Source organism: Amphiura filiformis, chromosome 18 (genome assembly GCF_039555335.1).
Source record: "Amphiura filiformis chromosome 18, Afil_fr2py, whole genome shotgun sequence".
Classification (NCBI taxonomy): Eukaryota; Metazoa; Echinodermata; class Ophiuroidea; order Amphilepidida; family Amphiuridae; genus Amphiura; species Amphiura filiformis.
The window spans coordinates 39,209,532-39,227,822 of NC_092645.1; the positions used below are offsets into that span (position 1 = coordinate 39,209,532).

The 18,291-nt window shown below is 36.4% G+C and overlaps 2 protein-coding genes across 2 annotated transcripts in view; both read right to left on the reverse strand.

The window, feature by feature from the left end:
• The window catches only part of LOC140138673 (uncharacterized), a 26,475-nt gene extending 12,134 nt beyond the window's left edge, over positions 1–14,341 (reverse strand). Inside the window, exons 1-8 of the mRNA XM_072160412.1 lie at positions 14,111–14,341; positions 11,049–11,396; positions 10,703–10,756; positions 9,099–9,446; positions 8,494–8,550; positions 6,685–7,041; positions 6,356–6,418; positions 463–810 (exon numbers count right to left, since the gene is read on the reverse strand). Of these exons, the coding sequence (XP_072016513.1) occupies positions 463–810; positions 6,356–6,418; positions 6,685–7,041; positions 8,494–8,550; positions 9,099–9,446; positions 10,703–10,756; positions 11,049–11,277 (1,456 nt within the window). The 5' untranslated portion in view covers positions 11,278–11,396; positions 14,111–14,341. The remainder of the gene's footprint in view (positions 1–462; positions 811–6,355; positions 6,419–6,684; positions 7,042–8,493; positions 8,551–9,098; positions 9,447–10,702; positions 10,757–11,048; positions 11,397–14,110) is intronic.
• On the reverse strand, positions 13,952–17,058 carry LOC140139144 (SCO-spondin-like). The gene is made up of 5 exons (XM_072160925.1): positions 16,746–17,058; positions 15,206–15,514; positions 14,785–14,928; positions 14,437–14,586; positions 13,952–14,043 (listed from the first exon to the last, which is right to left on the reverse strand). The coding sequence occupies exons 1-5, from the start codon at positions 16,840–16,842 to the stop codon at positions 13,952–13,954; spliced, it is 792 nt and encodes a 263-aa protein (XP_072017026.1). The 5' UTR covers positions 16,843–17,058.
• Positions 17,059–18,291: the final 1,233 nt, after the last annotated feature.

An 18,291-nucleotide genomic window follows, 5' to 3' on the forward strand; every position in this document is an offset into this window, starting at 1 on the left:
AGGATAAATGCTCACAACCGTGTGTCAATATCGCTTCCATATCATCAAATTTATGTATGCTACCCGGAATTCTGAGATGGTGGGTCTTTGGAGGCTGACGGCGTAACGGTTAATAGGGGTCTTGCGGAGCTGCAAACGATTACAATCAAGGGCAATCTTGGCTTTCTGGTCGAAAATCGTCTGGGAAAAACCAGATTTGTGAGGAATGAGCAATTTAGGGAATTTTAGAGCTACAATTTGCCAAACCAAGAATCTTTCAGTGCTCTATTTTTTTGTGTAAAATTCAGGCGTCTTTAGGAGCTGCGCAGTCCACAAACAGGGATCTTTCCAGGGAAGCATACCCGTATGGTGATAAGTGCCTCCCCCTTTCGCATGGCAACAATATCTTTGGCACGAGTAAAGGGTGGGGACACATGCCAGACAAAAAATAAATCAGAGTCTTAATAATTTTGTGATTCTTACCTCCATCTATTACATCAGCTACTAGTAACGCGAATCCTTGATCTGTAATACTAAAGTCTGTTACGAATTCAAATAGTAAACCTCCATTAATGGGGGATATGATACGTGCGTCAGCCGTGTCATTACCAGAATAAATAAGAGCCCTTGGAAAGTTGATAGTTCCAACATACAAAATATCACGTCCATGTTCTAGTCGGAAGTCCAGAAATTGCAATTGGACCCTCATCATCGCTGATGGTGTTACTGTCCACTCACATCTAATGTTGTTCGAATAATGTTTAGGATAACCAGGTGAATGTATGGTAACGGAGGCGTTTAAAGATAACTGAGTTTCCTTATTTGGACAATCTGTGAAATAGTATAGATGAAAACATGTTATGTTTTTAACAGATCTAAATAAGAAAAAGGAAAATAAAACATTTGTTAACGCTGTTGCATCTGCGACTATGTTTACTGAATGCTGTTTTAACGACGCAATGTATCCATGTGATTGTATGATTCCGGAGTTTGAACACTATGTGTGAAATTAGTATAAGATCAAGAAAGATCTGAAATTTTTATCAACAATAATGTGCGATTTGCATTAAAAATAGATTGTTTTTGCCGAATATTGTTAGTTTTTGCTATCACATATGTCGGGCAGAACAAACGAGGTAAAACAAAGAAAATTCTTTTTCATTTCAGCGCCTATATCGTCCACCGTGTGAATCAATACGTCGATGTCGATCTCTCGAACATTCCGCAGCTTTACACATTGACGTATAAGACGTATAACATTTTGAAACATGTTAAAGTAAAAAAAAATCATGCCAAGTAGTTGAATCATTTTCTTACGATCCGTGACCATTCATAGCATACCTTTGTTTCTCTGTGGATTTGACCAGATGGACATATTCTAAGAAAAAATAGCTCCTATGTCCCTCCCAAAATGGCGGGAAAATCTATTTATAGCTCATTTTTCAAAATGGCCGCCGGTGACATTTTGAAAAACATGAATATCTATATACCATGTTCTGGATAGGCTACAATGACAAATAATATGCCGTGTTCCACTATCTTTGGCATGCCCAACCTTTTAAGATAAAATTCAAAGTGTTGAGAGGTCATCTTGACCCCTAAATCCAAGATGGCCGCCAGTTTCATATTGAAAAACATGAAAATCGATATATCATGAAGTGGATAGGCTATAATAACAAACAATGTGTCGTTTTCAACTATATTTGGCATGCAAAACCGTTCAAGATCATATTCAAAGAGTTTGGGGTCACAATGATCCCTAAATCCAAGATGGCCGCCAGCGCCATATTGACAAAAACATGAAAATCTATATACCATGAAGTGGATAGCTATACTGACAAACAATGTGTCGTTTTCCACTATTTTTGGCGTGCCAACTCTTTTTTTGTCATATTCAAAGTGTTTGGGGGTCATCTTGAACCCTAAATCCAAGATGGCCGCCAGCGTCATATTGAAAAACATGAAAATCGTATATCATGAAGTGGATTGACTATAATAACCAACAATGTGTCGTTTTCAACTATTTTTGGCATGCAAAACCATTTAAGATCATATTCAAAGAGTTTGGGGTCACCTTGACTCCTAAATCCAAGATGGCCGCCAGCACCATATTGACAAAACATGAAGTGGATAGACTATACTGACAAATATTCCACTATTTTTGGCATGCCAAACCTTGTCATGTCGTATTCAAAGTGTTTGGGGGGGGGGCATCTTGACCCCCAAATCCAAGATGACTGTCTAAGCCATGTCGAAAAACATGAACATCGATATTTAAGATGTGACACACATGAGGCAAATACTTATTTTTACTCAATTACTTATACTATAGATTTTGAAAGTGTTACCTTTGTTCTATCAGGAAAGTTGCACGTTAAGAGCATGTGGTGGAGAACAGAACAGACACTGAAGAGCTACAGAGCAACCAAGAGACTGATAAACTAGAATGCATGCTGAAAGATCATTGCCCTGTAAAAGACAGTTTAGAAAAAGTAGAAATGGGAGAACATTAAGGACAAATTTTTACAATGGAAGGGCCTTGATAAATTTCAACATGTCAATACAACAGTGGAATGGGATAAAGTACCTAAGGGTTATCATATGCATGCTACCACGATGTCTAACACACACGCTCACTGCCAAGCCACAAAACGCAAGCACAAATCTGAGAAATCAAAAAAAAAGGCTGGGATGTCCGGTCAGTAATCATCTTTCTCAGGACCTCCTCCCAAGAAACTTCGTTCAAGTATAGGTGTTCTGCATGATTAGGCATTGTGCGTCCACGAGTGTCTGGGACCGGGATGAAAACACTTTTGTTACTTTTGACACAAGATGCATGGAGAAGATTCAAGGCACACACTATCTACATTGCAGATGAGGATACAAGAGAGCGGTTAGATACGTTTATAACGTCAATCCCAGAGAGGCAAACAGCCTTTGGCTTGGAAATCAGATACCACCGTCATTGCTGGCGTCAATATGTCAGCAATCAAGCGAAGATAATCTCAGTGAAAATGCAGAGCATCTACAGCATGTTAACCTTCGGGAGGCTCAAGCTTTGTTCTTTCAACATATCGAACAAGTCATATTTAAAGATCGTGAAATACGCACCCTTGAAGGACTGCTCCAAGATTACATTCGCATTACTTCAAACTACGGGCACTTTTCCCAAGTAAGGTCCAGCTACCTCAAGGAACTTCTGATCAAAGAATTTGGAAAAGTCATAGGATTTCACGAACGTTCAGAAGAATGTTAGTGAGCTTGTGTATGATACAAGAGCTGCCGGTACATACATCGAGGCCGCGCTGTTATCACTAGGAGTAACGGATGACCAGTTGGTCAACAATGTCATAACACGACTTAGAGAACAGGTCATCAAAGAACCACTATTCCTTGGCCCCGTACATACATGAGTTGGAGCAAGATGAACACTTTAGTGAGCTCCTACTAAAGCTCATTAACTGGTTGAAAAAACCTAACACAGGTTCAGCTGATGACAACCCAAAGGTCTGATCAATTTCGTCAATCTTAGAGAGCAATCGTTATTTACGACAGGGGTTGGCATTTTGAAGGGGAACTCGATTTTTTTTATCTTGGGGGAGGTCGAATTTTTTGTTGAACCAGGAGGGATTGTTAAGTTTTAAATCGAGAAATTCGTGAAAACAAGGGCGGAATTTGAAAATGTGCTTTCCCCCCTCGCGTCCACTCAAAGTTGTCAGATTCCCCCTTTTAAACTTAACAATCACCCCTCCTGGTTCAAGAAACAATTTTGCGTTTCCACCTCAAGATCAAATAAAGAATTCGGGTTCCCCCTCTAAATGCCAATTCCCCCTGTCGTAAATAACGATCTCTCACTAAGATTGACGCAATTTATCGGACCTTTGGGTTGTCATCAGTTAGACCTGTGGTAAGTTTTTTCAACCAGGTAATGAACTTTAGTAGGAGCTCACTCAAGTTGTCAGCTTGCTCCACCTCATGTATATACGGGGGCCAAGGAACAGTGGTTGTTTTGATGACCTGTTCAGTCGTGTTGCGACATTCTTGACCAACTGGTCGTCGCTTACTTCCAGTGATAACAGCGCGGCCTCGATGTATGTATCGGAAGTGCTTGTATCATACACAAGCTCACTAACTTTCTTCTGAATACGTGTTCTGTCTTTCTCATCAAATTCTTTAATGAAGTTCCTTGAGGTAGCTGGACCTTGGGAAAAGTGCCCGTAGTTTAAAGTAATGCGAATGTAATCTTGGAGCAGTCCTTCAAGGGTGCGTATTTCACGATCTTTAAATATGACTTGTTCGATATGTTGAAAGAACAAAGCTTGAGCCTCCCGAAGTTTAACATGCTGTAGAGTATGAAGTAATTGATGACATAATAAGTATTTGCAATCCAAATGTGTGTCACATCTTGAAAATCGTATCAACTGCTTTTCGAATATCGTCATCTGCAATGATAGTTGCCTTGAATCTTCTCCATCAAGATGCCCCCAAACACTTTTGAATACTTGGGAGGACATGAAATCCCAGGGTTTGGCATGCCAAAAATAGTGGAATATTTGTCAGTATAGCCTATCCACTTCATGTTTTTGTCAATATGGTACTGGCGGCCATCTTGGATTTATGGGTCAAGGTGACCCCAAAATCTTTGAATATGATCCTAAATGGTTTTGCATGCAAAAATAGTTGAAAACAACATATTGTTGGTTATTTACATGTTTTTTGTCATGATATATCGATTTTCTAAATGTTTTTCAAAAATAGTTGAAAACAACATATTGTTGGTTATTTACTTCAATATGGCGCTGGCGGCTATCTTGGATTTAGGGTTCAAGATGACCTTCAAACACTTCGAATATGACAAAAAAAGATTTGGCATGCCAAAAATAGTGGAAAACGACACATTGTTTGTCAGTATAGCCTATCCACTTCATGGTATATAGATTTTCATGTTTTTGTCAATATGGCGCTGTCGGCCATCTTAGATTTATGGGTCAATGTGACCCCAAACTCTTTGAATATGATCTTAAACGGTTTTGCATGCCAAATATAGTTGAAAACGACACATTGTTTGTTATTATAGCCTATCCACTTCACGATATATCGATTTTCATGTTTTTCAATATGAAACTGGCGGCCATCTTGGATTTAGGGGTCAAGATGACCTCTCAACACTTTGAATTTTATCTTAAAAGGTTGGGTATGCCAAAGATAGTGGAAAACGGCATATTATTTGTCATTATAGCCTATCCAGAACATGGTATATAGATATTCATGTTATTCAAAATGTCACCGGCGGCCATTTTAAAAAATGAGCTATAAATAGATTTTCCCGCCTTTTTTGGGAGGGACATAGGAGCTATTTTTTCTTAGAATATGTCCATCTAGTCAAATCCACAGAGAAACAAAGGTATGCTATTAATGGTCACGGATCGTAAGAAAATGATTCAACTAAAGGTGAACCGCCTCATTTCTTCATATTTTACGCACAGTTGGCCGCTAAGACACAATGAGAGAGTATGCAATCACGACTAAGTACCAACTGTGAACTCAGGTAGTCCAGTGGTATAGCTATCGAGCGGTAATTGCGAGGTCGGGGATCCGATGAGTCCTGATTTTTTCTGATTTATCAGTTCATCGGTCGCAACACACAGTGAGGTAGGGTGATTTGGGTAATTTTGATGAAATTGGGCCCAACGGTTTTAAATACCGTGCTGGGATGGATATTCTGTATTACAGAATACGTATGGGCACGGTGTACCCCGTCATCAAAATACCATATACTTTAAGTGATAGCGCCCTCTGTTGGTCAAAAAAAATCAGTACGTATTTTCAACGTAGTGAATAGATATTTGAGGTAATATGTGACATCATAGAATATAAAAAGCAGAATTTGGTGTTATAAAAATCGAAATGTGGTATGGGGCGTAAGCTCAAAGACAATATTGCCCAAAGACAACATTTTTCAAGATTACGCCGCAGGCTTCCAAAGAAACAATGTTGCTCCAAAAACAATAGTAAACAGGTTTTTTACCTAAACAGTTAAAGCAAAAATAACAAAACACCGCCCGTTTATAAAATAGATTAGAGGAATAAATTTAATGAGATACGAGGGGGTATTAAACAGTTTTTGATACACCCTCGTACACAATCTTTAGGAGTATGTTGACCAAATAAATGCATTGACGCGCGCATTATGTATTCACTCATTTCTTCGCAACCAGTCAACCGAATCAAAACAAACTGCTTCACATGGTGCAACATAAAATGAGATACGGGCTGCTTTTTATTATTTTTGATTCCAATGCTTATTGATCGAGTTATGTCCGTAATAATTTACCCGGTATTTTTTCTTGGACACATTGTAGTGCTATTTTCTTACCATTCTCATAGCAGATGTATGATTTACGGATAATCTCCAAACCATTTTGGCAAAGGGCGTAATCTAGTAAAAGAAAATAGATACACGAGGTTAATATATATATATTAAAGATACATGCTTCATAAAATTGTCCAAACATAAAAACATAATTTTCCCATACACTTTATCATATTCTATGTCAACAATATTATTTCGAAAACTCCTCGTTCTATAAAACTGATATTTTGATATCTGATCGTATCATCGTAACTTAAAAGTTAACTACATACACGAAGCTCGCATATAGCCCTTCAAAATAAATTATTTCAAAGAAAACATGCGTTTCTTACCTCCATCTTCTACATCTGTTACTAATATTGAGAATCCTTGATATGTAACAGCATCATCTGTTGTGAATTCAAATGATAAGCCTTCGTTAACAGGGGAAATGATTCGTGCATCAGACGTTTCATAACCAAGTCGACCAGAATAAGTAAGAGTCCTTGGATTGTTGATAGTTCCAACATGCAAAAGGTCATATCCATTTTCAATTTGGAAGTCCAGAAACTGCACTAGGAGCCTCCGCATCGCTGATGGTGTTACTGTCCACTCACATCCAATGTTGTTCAAATAAGTTGCAGGGTAACCAGGAGATTTTATGGTAACGGAGGCGTTTAAAGATAATTGAGTTTTCTCGTCTGGGCAATCTGTGTAATATTATAGATGAAAATTTGCGATATTTATAACAAATTTAAGTAAGGACAATTAAAACAAAATATTAGATAAAGCATTCGTAGCTGCTGTTATGTGTTTTTTAGATATTTAGAACATACCAAATCAAATATGTGACACGATCAAGTGGAATGAGTCGGATGTCGCTAACATTGATTTTGAGATATTGGCAAAAGAGTGTTAACATTCTTTTTGTATCAACATGGGGTTTTCAGTTTCTGAAAGCTCTAAATGTCCTCTTTAGAATCATATGTAAAACTCATTTTCGACCATGGTCGACATGTGACTCATTCCCATGTCACATATATTTTCAAGTTTGAAATCCAGAAATGAATTGCACATTGACCATCAGCTTTCAAAATGGCATTACTGTCCACAAACGTAATGTTGATCATATTTATAAGTATTGAGGGTAACAATGTGATTGCATTGTAACGGGAACGTTTGAAGATTCTCCACATACAAAATGACAGTGCAGGCGAAGAAAAAATGCACGAAATTGGTTCGTCCGTTTTGCAATATATTCTTAGTCAGTGGGAGTGGTCTAGTTCGAAGACACATTTTTGATTGGACAATCGCAAGATTTCGGGTGCCGTTTATCAGGCCGTAGACGACCCCACGTCATCATGCGTCTTGATAATGCTTTACACGCTTGTAGAGGTGCGCGTATGTATCACGCTATATGCGTAGACTAGTGCGGAATACGCGACGTGCTAGCAGTACGCGCAACAGAATACGTGAAAGTTGTAAACAAGTTTCGTTCATTTTATAATGAGGGGAGTTTTTATGACGGTAACTTATTTTTTGCTTTAAAAAGTAGTTTACAGACTTATTAAAATAATATTTAACTGACTAAGAATGAGAATAAACGATAGGAATTTTTATTTTGCCTATCCTCTACCTATGATAGACGACAGGCAGGTCCAATATTTTTATCGTAGTGGATACCGGCTGCGCCGGCATCCACTACTCAAAATATTGGACCTGCCTGTCGTCTATCACACAGTAGAGGATAGGCAAAATAAAAATTCCTATCGTTTATTCTCTAATTAAATGGAATCAAGAATATTGAACGTACGAAGGAAAGTCTAACTATTAATATGATCCATTTTGTTTTCTTTCTTTCTTTCTTTCTTTCGTTCTTTCGTTCTTTCGTTCTTTCGTTCTTTCGTTCTTTCGTTCTTTCTTTCTTTCGTTCTTTCGTTCTTTCGTTCTTTCGTTCTTTCGTTCTTTCGTTCTTTCGTTCTTTCGTTCTTTCGTTCTTTCGTTCTTTCTTTCTTTCTTTCTTTCTTTCTTTCTTTCTTTCTTTCACAGGATTCCCCAGCAATTAGTTGGTGTACGTAGGAATTGAATCGCCATGTTTGGGCATAGAAAGCATACAAATTGATTGTGTATATTGTTCCGGATTGTGTATAATGTTCACTCACCGTAGCAATTGAATGATTCCGTGATGAGCTCAAAACCATTTTTACAAAGGGCATAAGCTAGTTAAAGAAAATAAGTACGTATTTCATTAGAACTCAAAACAGAAAATCAAGAATACATCTACCGTTTTCACATTGTGATGTTTTAGTCATCAAGTGTAAGGAAAGGGTAAAAATGTGCGTGGATGAATGCAACGAGTTGCATAGTATTCCTTTTTATATATCAATTCCACGTAATCCTTTTTTATTTACGTTATTGAGAGTTTCGTCAAACATCGTCATTTCTATGCATACACTAAGCGACTGGAAAAGAGATAAGTCACGTAGTAATCCAATGAGGTCCCGGTATTAACTAGTATAATACGAAATTATAAAATACACCCTTCATACCATCTTTCTCTGTCTGTCTTATTTCAACCATACATTACTGTTGTATGTGAGACAAAGAAAAATAATACTTTCTTTCATCTGGAGTTTGGCAACACAACCTCGTAAAAGCACTACCAAAATCGGGTGAAACATAGTATAGTTCCCATGCATTGGGCTAATCCAGCAACAAAACGTTGTAAATATGTCTTATTTTTGAACACTTGTTTACTGTTTCTTACCTCCATCTTCTACATCAGTTATTATTAATGAGAATCCTTGATCTGTAGTTTCACCATCTGTTGTGAATTCAAATAGTAAACCTTCATTAATGGGGGATATGATACGTGTGTCATAGCCAATATAACCAGTGTAAGTAAGAGCCCACGGATTCATAATAGTTCCAATATACAAAAGGTCATGATCATCTTCAAGCTGGAAGTACAGGAATTGCACATGAGCTCTCCGCATCGCTGATGGTGTTACTGTCCACTCACATCCAATATTGTTCCCATAATGTAGAGGATAGCCAGGAGACTGTATGGTAATGGATTCGTTTAAAGATAACTGAGTTTCCTCCTTGGGACAATCTGTGTGAAATTACATATAAAGATGTGTAAGGGTTATAGTAAATTGAAATAGGGATATTGTAAAATCAAACATAAGTCAACGCATTTGCCCCTGGCATTTTCATTTGCACTATATCTGTTTTGTAAAGTTATGCGAAAATCAAGTATGTACTTGGCATTTCTTTGATAAAGTTTATTTTCTGTCATATGAATGATTCCATCATTATGTTGAGTTTTTTGGTTTCATTCTTATAATTTCGTTGCATTTTCTATGTATTTCTTTATTTGCGGTCAGAAGAGGATTTTTAAATCCTTTTGCGAAAAAAAAGTTTTGACCAACAGAAAATATTCATTCCAAAGTAAGATGCACATGAAAGACAAAGGCAAATCACACTGAAAACAGAAAAACACAAAATCATAATCCCACTAATTTTAGGTTTTCTACATTTGGTGAAGAACATTCCTATCAATGTTGTACCATAATAAAAGAACCATATTACCACACTAATGTTGAATACAGTGGATTAAATTCCAATGAAAATTTCCGAAATTTCCAGAAAAAAAAAACAAGGGCCATAACTTCGGACCCGAACATGCTACAGATTTGGAACAGAGGATAAAATGTTTATTTTGTAATTCAAGGTGGATTTAATTCCTTTTGGAAACAAGCTTTTTATAGAATGTTAGTGTATAGGTTAAAGTAAGCTGGTATTAAACGAACAGGACCAATGCAAGCCCATTACTTCTTTATGTTGCGTTAACTGTATGTATTTTAAATGTATAAATGGAATTGAATTAAGTCAAATTCAATCTCGTTAAGGGGGTACTACACCCTTCGATAAATGTGTGACTATTTTTACACTTTTCTCAAACACTAATAATACACTGGTAACAAAAGTTATGTATATTATAGGGGCAAGGAATCCAATTACTACACTGGAATTTCAGTGACCCACGACAAGCCGTTCGTTATTTATGATAAGAAATGAGGTACCGCAAGGATGTACCTCATTTCCTATCATATATACTGAACCGCTTTTCTTGAGACACTGAAATTGCAGTGTAGTAATTGTTTTCCTTGCCCCAATAATATACATAACTTTTGTTACCAGAGTGTTATTAGTTTTTGAGATAAATACAAAAATAGTTACAAATTTACCACAGGGGTGTAGTACCCCCTTAATGTAACTATTCCTCACAAAGTCTCACTGTTTTCTCAACAAAAAGAGAGAAAAGGAAATACATTTTCGTGATTAGTGTATAATGTCTTTACTTACTGACGCTCTCGTAGCACGTGATGATGTCGAACATAATTTGGCAAAGGGCATAATCTATTCAAAGAAATATATACATATTATTAAAAAAAAAAAAACACTCGGAAAACATTCTATGTTAATTAAACAACGTAACCGCATAAGAGGTCCGGTTACATTTTGTATGCCGTTTTAAAAGTATTGAAGCACTTATTATTTATCAACGAGTTTTAAACGAAATTTGCTCTTGCTTTTTTAAAATTCTAAATGCAGTTAATAGAAATATAGTTAGATTTGTAACGGCTTTGTAACTTTTTTCAAGGCAAGCCTTTTAATAACCCTTATTTTAATCGCTTTATTTGTCTCTTACCTCCATCTGCTACATCAGTTACTAATAATGAGAATCCTTGATATGTGACACTTTCGTCTGTTGTAAATTCAAGTAGTAAACTTTCGTTAATGGGGGATATTATACGTGTATCATTACCAAGATAACCAGTATGAGTAAGCGCCCTTGGATGTCTGATAGTTCCAACATACAAAACGTCATAATGATATTCAAGTTGGAAGTCTAGAAACTGCACTAGGACCCTCCGCATCGCTGATGGTGCTACTGTCCACTCACATCCAGTATTGTTCTCATACTGTATAGGATATCCAGGAGATTGTATGGTAACGGATTCGTTTAACGATAACTGAATTTCTTCATTGGGACAATCTGTGTGAAATTATAGATGAAGGTTTATGGTTTATATTAGATATTGAAATCAGCCAGAGCAAAATCATACATTAGTCGAGGCAATTGCATCTGTTATTTGCTGCCACATGAGGTAGTGTATAGTTTAAGTAAAGCAGTTGCTAAATGAATATGATAATTTGTTAAGGACATGTTAAGTAAACGCATGTTGTCTTTTAACGCATACCTTCAAACACCTGACACTGTTTTGACGTTTACGGAGGAATAAAAAAGATCATTTTGTTGGAACTCATCGTGCCTTTTGAAGCGAACATTGAGAAGTCCCACAAACTTTTAGGTCGACAGCAAACACAAAACGTTTTTAAAACGTTCTAAACAGGTTATATTTGGGGGGTTTTGGTTTTGGTAAAACATTTTAACACCATGAAAACGTTTTAAAAAGTTTTGTATGAAAACACACTGCAACAAATATTTTTTAAATGTTTTCAAAATGTTATTAACAAATATTTTTTGGAAATATTTTTTTGCCAAATATTTTGTCAACACTTAAATAAAATTATGTTAAAATATTTGCAGTAAGTTATCAAAAAATGTTTTTGAATATTATGAAAATGTTTTATACCCTTTATAATACCCTTTATATAACCCGACATTTAAACGTTTTCTGACAACGTTTTCTAACCTTTTGGCGAATGATGTCGAAAACGATTTGTGTTTGGTGTGCTCTCTGGTAGGCGACATTACTGACGTTGGCTACAACTGCAGTTACATTCCTTTTGAGGTTGGTTCAAGAGGTCTTATTATCAAATAAGACTCGCCTTAACCGCCTCCTTCATGTAGTCAAGTCACACAAGTTCAATATGTTTTCCGTTTGAACACTAGACTTATCAAATGAGAAGATCATATCTAGGGAATCATCAGGTGGAAGTGCCATCGGATTGAAAAAAATAATTTGTCTTGCTAGACGAAACAAAGTATTACAGGTGCAACGAACTTAAGCCTATTTCACCTGTTGTACGCCGTAAATTTGCATTTTCTTTGATATTTTTTCAATATTAAACGTGTAATTCATATTGACTAGACATGGGTGACGACTTTAAACGCACAATAGAATTTTATTTTATATATCTTCAAAACAAAAATTGAAGGGGTGGGTGAAATAAAGTCCTAACACACATGTTAATGGTTTTGCGATCAGTTGTTTTTGACCAAGTACATGAGAATTTTCATAAGTAAAGTATACAAGCATAAAGTATAGGAGTTCTTCAACAGACTAACTGTTTTGTTGAAATCATTCCTACAATTTTTACACACAAACCGGTCACTTGTGTATTTGTTGGTTAGGACTTTTTGCCCCAATAATTCCTTGAAAGTTCCTCACGTTCGGAAATTGAATTATTGGCTGGGGCAATTGAGCTTTTGTGGCAATAGTGATATAATGGGGATAGTTATATAAATTTGCAATTATGTGAGAGAAATTGGCCAATACATGATATATTGAGGAATAGTTTTTTGGTAGAACACCACCGCTCTCACCTTCGGAGCATATTTTTATCCGTTTATAAGATAAAGCACTCCTCCCGGTACATCACGCTGTAAATGTGACTTGCCTTAGCTGGGGAAAAATACTTATGCAGTATACCTTGGTCTGCATTAGTGTGCTCTGAGGTCTCTGGACTTTGGTGGAATTCGTAGGCATTACACATCGAAAAAATTGACGAGGCTTAAGCTAAACTAGCAAGTGGCACAGTCATTGTAACGGTCGAATTTAATACAACTTATATTTTCTGTATGAAATATTGGACAATACCACCACATCGTGTCCAATACGTTACCTAAACTTCAATGGTTGTGTGTAAGAGGTAACACACTTGCAAGAGTCGAGAAGAACCAATGATAATATTTTTGTCTTAGATCTGTACATGTGTTACAGCAAGTGGGGTAAGAGGAAATATACGACATTAAGCCTTACATTTTCAATCAATCAATCAATCAATCAATCAATCAATCAATCAATCAATCAATCAACCAAAGACATTTATGTCATAGCGCCAAATTAATTTCAAAATGTTCATCGGTGGTCATTAGATCAAAAACTACTGCTGATATATTGTTGCAAGTGTGACGAGCTGGAAGCTTGTAGTACTAAATCCCAGACCATACTTGTCATACTTAGTTCTCTATATTGATGGTGATTGATGGTAAAATATTGTTGGGGAGGGCTCGTGTCTGGGCAAACAAATACTTATTTTCTTGGCCTAATGTATTGCACCGTATAAACGTCCTTGAGATGATCGTAAACCTATTAAGCCCCTGATAATAATATACATTTTAACAGCGTGGCTGATGATACAAATATTGAATGGCAATGAACTGTCTATTGATATAATCTGAGTAATAATATTATATTAACAACATCTCGGCGTGTTACAGTCATTTGAATCCCTCGAGAATACACTACAACTACCACTACACCGAACATGTTCTGACCCTTGTCTTAGTACTACAAGGACCCCATGAGATCCATGGATGCCAATATGCTAAGCAAAAGTTAAAGTGAATGGCAAAGATAAACATCAATTCTGTGACCGTTCTTGTTTTGTTATATTCTTTGCAAACGTACACAAGAAAGAAGGCGTTACCTCATATAGGTCACCTCTGCAGCCATCTGATGAAACAAATAGAAAAGCAATGAATTGCCCAGTGATAAATCTGATTAATCTTATTATACTCACGACATCTCTGCGCGTTGCAATCTTCTGAATCCGTCGAGGATCCATTACAACCACCACTAACTGAACATGTTCTGGCCCTTGTCTTTGTTCCACCACCACATGAACTACTACAAGGACTCCATGAGTTCCATGGACGCCAATATGCTAAGCAAAAGTTCAAGTGAATGGCAAGGTTAAATATCAATTATGTGACCGTTCTTGTTTTGAACAAAACGTGCCCAAGAAGGAAGCCACTACCTTATAATAGGTACGGTCATCTGATGACAAAATGTTGAATGATAATGAACTTTTCAGTGATATAATATGAGCAATATTATTATACTCACGGCATCTCTCCGTGTTGCAATCTTTTGAATCCCTCGAGAATCCGCTACAACCACCACTAACGGAACAAGTTCTGGCCCTTGTCTTAGTTCCACCACCACCACCACATGAACTACTACAAGGACTCCATGAGCTCCATGGACGCCAATATGCTAAGCAAAAGTTAAAGTGAATGGCAAAGATAAACATAAATTCTGTGACCGTTCTTGTTTTGTTATATTCTGTGCAAACGTACACAAGAAAAAAGCCGCTACCTCATATAATAGTTCACCCCTACAGCCATATGATAAAAATGATTGAGTAGCAATAAACTGCCCAGTAATAAATCCGATTAATCTTATTATACTCACGACATCTCTGCGCGTTGCAATCTCCTGAATCTGTCGAGGATCCACTACAACCACCACTAACCGAACATGTTCTGGCCCTTGCCTTAGTTCCACCACCACATGAACTACTACAGGGACTCCATGAGCTCCATGGACGCCAGTATGCTAAGAAAAAAAGTGAATGGCAATGATAAACATCAATTCAGGTTTCAGTATTGTAATCAAAGCGTGTTTCTGTTTTGGGTAAGTTGTCCAAAGGCGCAAATAAGTGAAGATCGGGCGAAACCACCGGGAATGAATTCAGCAGTCTTTTAAAGGTTACGAGATTTAAAAAACTGCAAATCTTCAAGAGCAATCCTATGACCACATGACTACAGCACAATCCCACTTTCACTATTATGAAACATGCTAAACAAATTCAACAGTGAGTAAAATTTCTTACCTGGTGCTGAAGTGGTTGTAATTTCAGTAAATGTATATGTTCTTCTTTCACTTTTAGTTGTTTCAGTAGTAAACCCACACAACTCTGCCCTTTCATCACTACCATCAAAGCAATCTGCTTCACCATTGCAAACCCAAGTAACATTAATGCACCCAGCTATAGTGCAATTGAACTCAATGCTTGAATCACATACGCAGCCATTAACTTCATCACTGTTATCACCACAGTCAGCAATGTAATCACATCGCAACTCTTCAGGAATACATGTTTTTCCATTAGCGCATGTGTATTCACCTATCGCACACTCAACTGTAAGTGAAAACAACATCTCAAAAAAAGTAACTAACCCCCCTTAAATAATGGCCATTATTCAAAAAGGGGCTATAGTATTACAAATCTGTAAAATGCGTTGCAAGTAGAATTTATTTCGGCGCATTTTGACACCTTATTTGATTCGATAGCCCAGAAAACATTAAAACAACGGCAATTTAATGTAGTGAGGTCCAGATTTGAAAGTTGCACTTACATACAATACAAAAACACTCAGATATCATTACACAGATTGCCTTCCATTATACTGAATACAAGATTAATACAATTTACTGCAACTTTCAAATTTTGAAACTAACTAGCCCCCTTAAATAATGACCATTATTCAAAAAGGGGCAATAGTATTACAAATCTGTAAAATGCGTTGGAAGTAGAATTTATTTCTGCGCATTTTGACACCTTATTTGATTCGATAGCCTAAATGGGCGCAATCCTTTGTCGGCAGCCATATTCTATTGTAACCCTTTCTATGCAGACAGAAGCACTTTATTAATGAAGTAGTTTTTATACGGCTTCAATAAACAACGATGACTATACCGTATTTCACATAAAGCCTGTATATAAATATCTCAAAAAAAGTAACTAAACCCCTTGGATAATGACCATTATTCAAAAATGACACCTCATTTGTAGCAATTGACTAAATATTGACGTCACATAAATGTACGCTGTGACGTCAATATTTAGTCAATTGCTACAAATGAGGTGTCATTTTTGAATAATGGTCATTATCCAAGGGGGTTAACGGCAATTTAATGTACTGAGGTCCAGATTTGAAAGTTGCACTTACATACAATACAAAAACACTCAGATATCATTACACAGATTGCCTTCCATTATGAATACAAGATCAATACAATTTACTGCAACTTTCAAATTTTGGGTTACATTGATTTAAATGTACGCTGTGACGTCAATATTTAGTCAATTGACACAAATGAGGTGTCATTTTTGAATAATGGTCATTATCCAAGGGGGTTAGTTACTTTTTTTGAGATATTTATATACAGGCTTTATGTGAAATACGGCATAGTCATCGTTGTTTATTGAAGCCGTATAAAAACTACTTTATTAATAAAAATATGTTTGGCATATTATTTCACCGTGCTGAATACAGATCCACGGAAATAGGCTACCTTTAAAATACTAATCAAATTAATTCACCGATTTAAACTCGTACGTTGATTGCTAGTTAGATACAATACCTTACCTTCTTGTCCGCAAATTCCTTGAAGAAACATAAAGCACAGAAAACCTACAAAGGACATGCACCATATAAATGGGCGCAATCCTTTGTCGGCAGCCATATTCTATTGTAACCCTTTCTATGCAGACAGAAGCACACCCTTTGTCCAGGCATTAATAGTTTAATAAATTCACTTTACATGATTTATTTGAAGTCTGGATATGCCAATTTAGTTCAAAGAAGTACATAGGATTATTTTGAGGCTATGGGAACTAAGCGTCAAAATCATGTACAGAAAATATTAATGTACAGTAGTGAGCTTAAAAACGAACGTAGTTCAACCTACAGGTACAATGAAATGTAAATACATACAACTGTAGCTATACAATTTAAGCACTGACCCTTAACATTATAGTTATGTTTTGAAATGTGGCTATGACGCATAATGCATGACATGTTTATGGCAGGTTCAGTTAACAAAAGCGACGCGAGAGCTAAATGGGCCCAGTTACCCACAGATACACCAAGTTGCAATCTGAATACGAGGAATGTCCTTCTGATATTAAATAATTTGGAATATTTTTTTGAATTCGCGATATAATATATTTTTTTAATATTTAACATTTAACAGTCCTCGAAATAAACTTTATATTATAAAGCTAATGACATGTTCTTTAAAGTGTGCTGAGGCTTGTGGATCAACGTCTAGGCGTTGTGCCTGTGCGTAAGGCACTATAAATCACTGCGAAAAGCCGACCTTCATATGAAAATACATAAAGTTTCCTAAAAGACATAAAATATTTAAGTCTTTTTGGAAACTTAATATATGGCCGCGTGTCTTAAGTTGGGAACCTTTTGCGTGACACCGACAAAATTCAAGAAATTTACATCTTTTTTGATTCAAACCTTCGCCTTGAAAAACTAAACATCTCACCCTATTAAAAGTATACATATTTTTGAAGCTTTTGCTCCAAGAAATTCAAAAATGACATTATTTTTTGATAGGGGTAAGTGTTTTAAAGTTACAAGTACAAATATCAGTGACTTTTCAATAAAAAAGTGTACCACTCAAACAATTTGGTCCACTGATGAGATACATCCTTGAGTAAAATCTATGCCAGAATTGAATTGTTCAAGGCAAGAGCTTTCTAAATATGTATATTTTTACAGGTATCCCTATAAAGGTAATCGTGATACATGAGGATGAAAATTACCTTCATAAAATTTGCTGTGAAAATCGTCACACTGTTTCTTCAATGTGTAGGAAGATCATGTCGAGAGTGCTTTCTGGTTATACACACATGCTCTTTAAACATCAAAAATACAAGTTATATAACTATGGGCCTGTCTAACACTTTAATCCTCAGTTTTTACCCATCTTGGTTATCCTAGCTGAATCAAAGCGCAGTCACGATAATGAATACAAAAATGTCTTCATGGTCTGCATTTTGAAGAACACAACAATTTGCGTTTTTCTTGCTCTGTGAAAGGTCAATTGATACCAACATCCAGGGTGTATCAAAATGATTGGTACCGACGACTTCTCATTTTTGCCGAATTGTTTTACTAT

Bases quoted from the DNA above. Each gene is read 5' to 3' on its own strand.
- LOC140139144 (XM_072160925.1), bottom strand. From the start codon at position 16,842: ATGGCTGCCGACAAAGGATTGCGCCCATTTATATGGTGCATGTCCTTT. The intron at 14,929-15,205 runs GTAAGAAATTTT...TTTTTTTCTTAG, and splicing joins TACAACCACTTCAGCACCAG to CATACTGGCGTCCATGGAGC. The intron at 14,587-14,784 runs GTGAGTATAATA...ACTTTTGCTTAG, and splicing joins TTGCAACGCGCAGAGATGTC to CATATTGGCGTCCATGGAGC.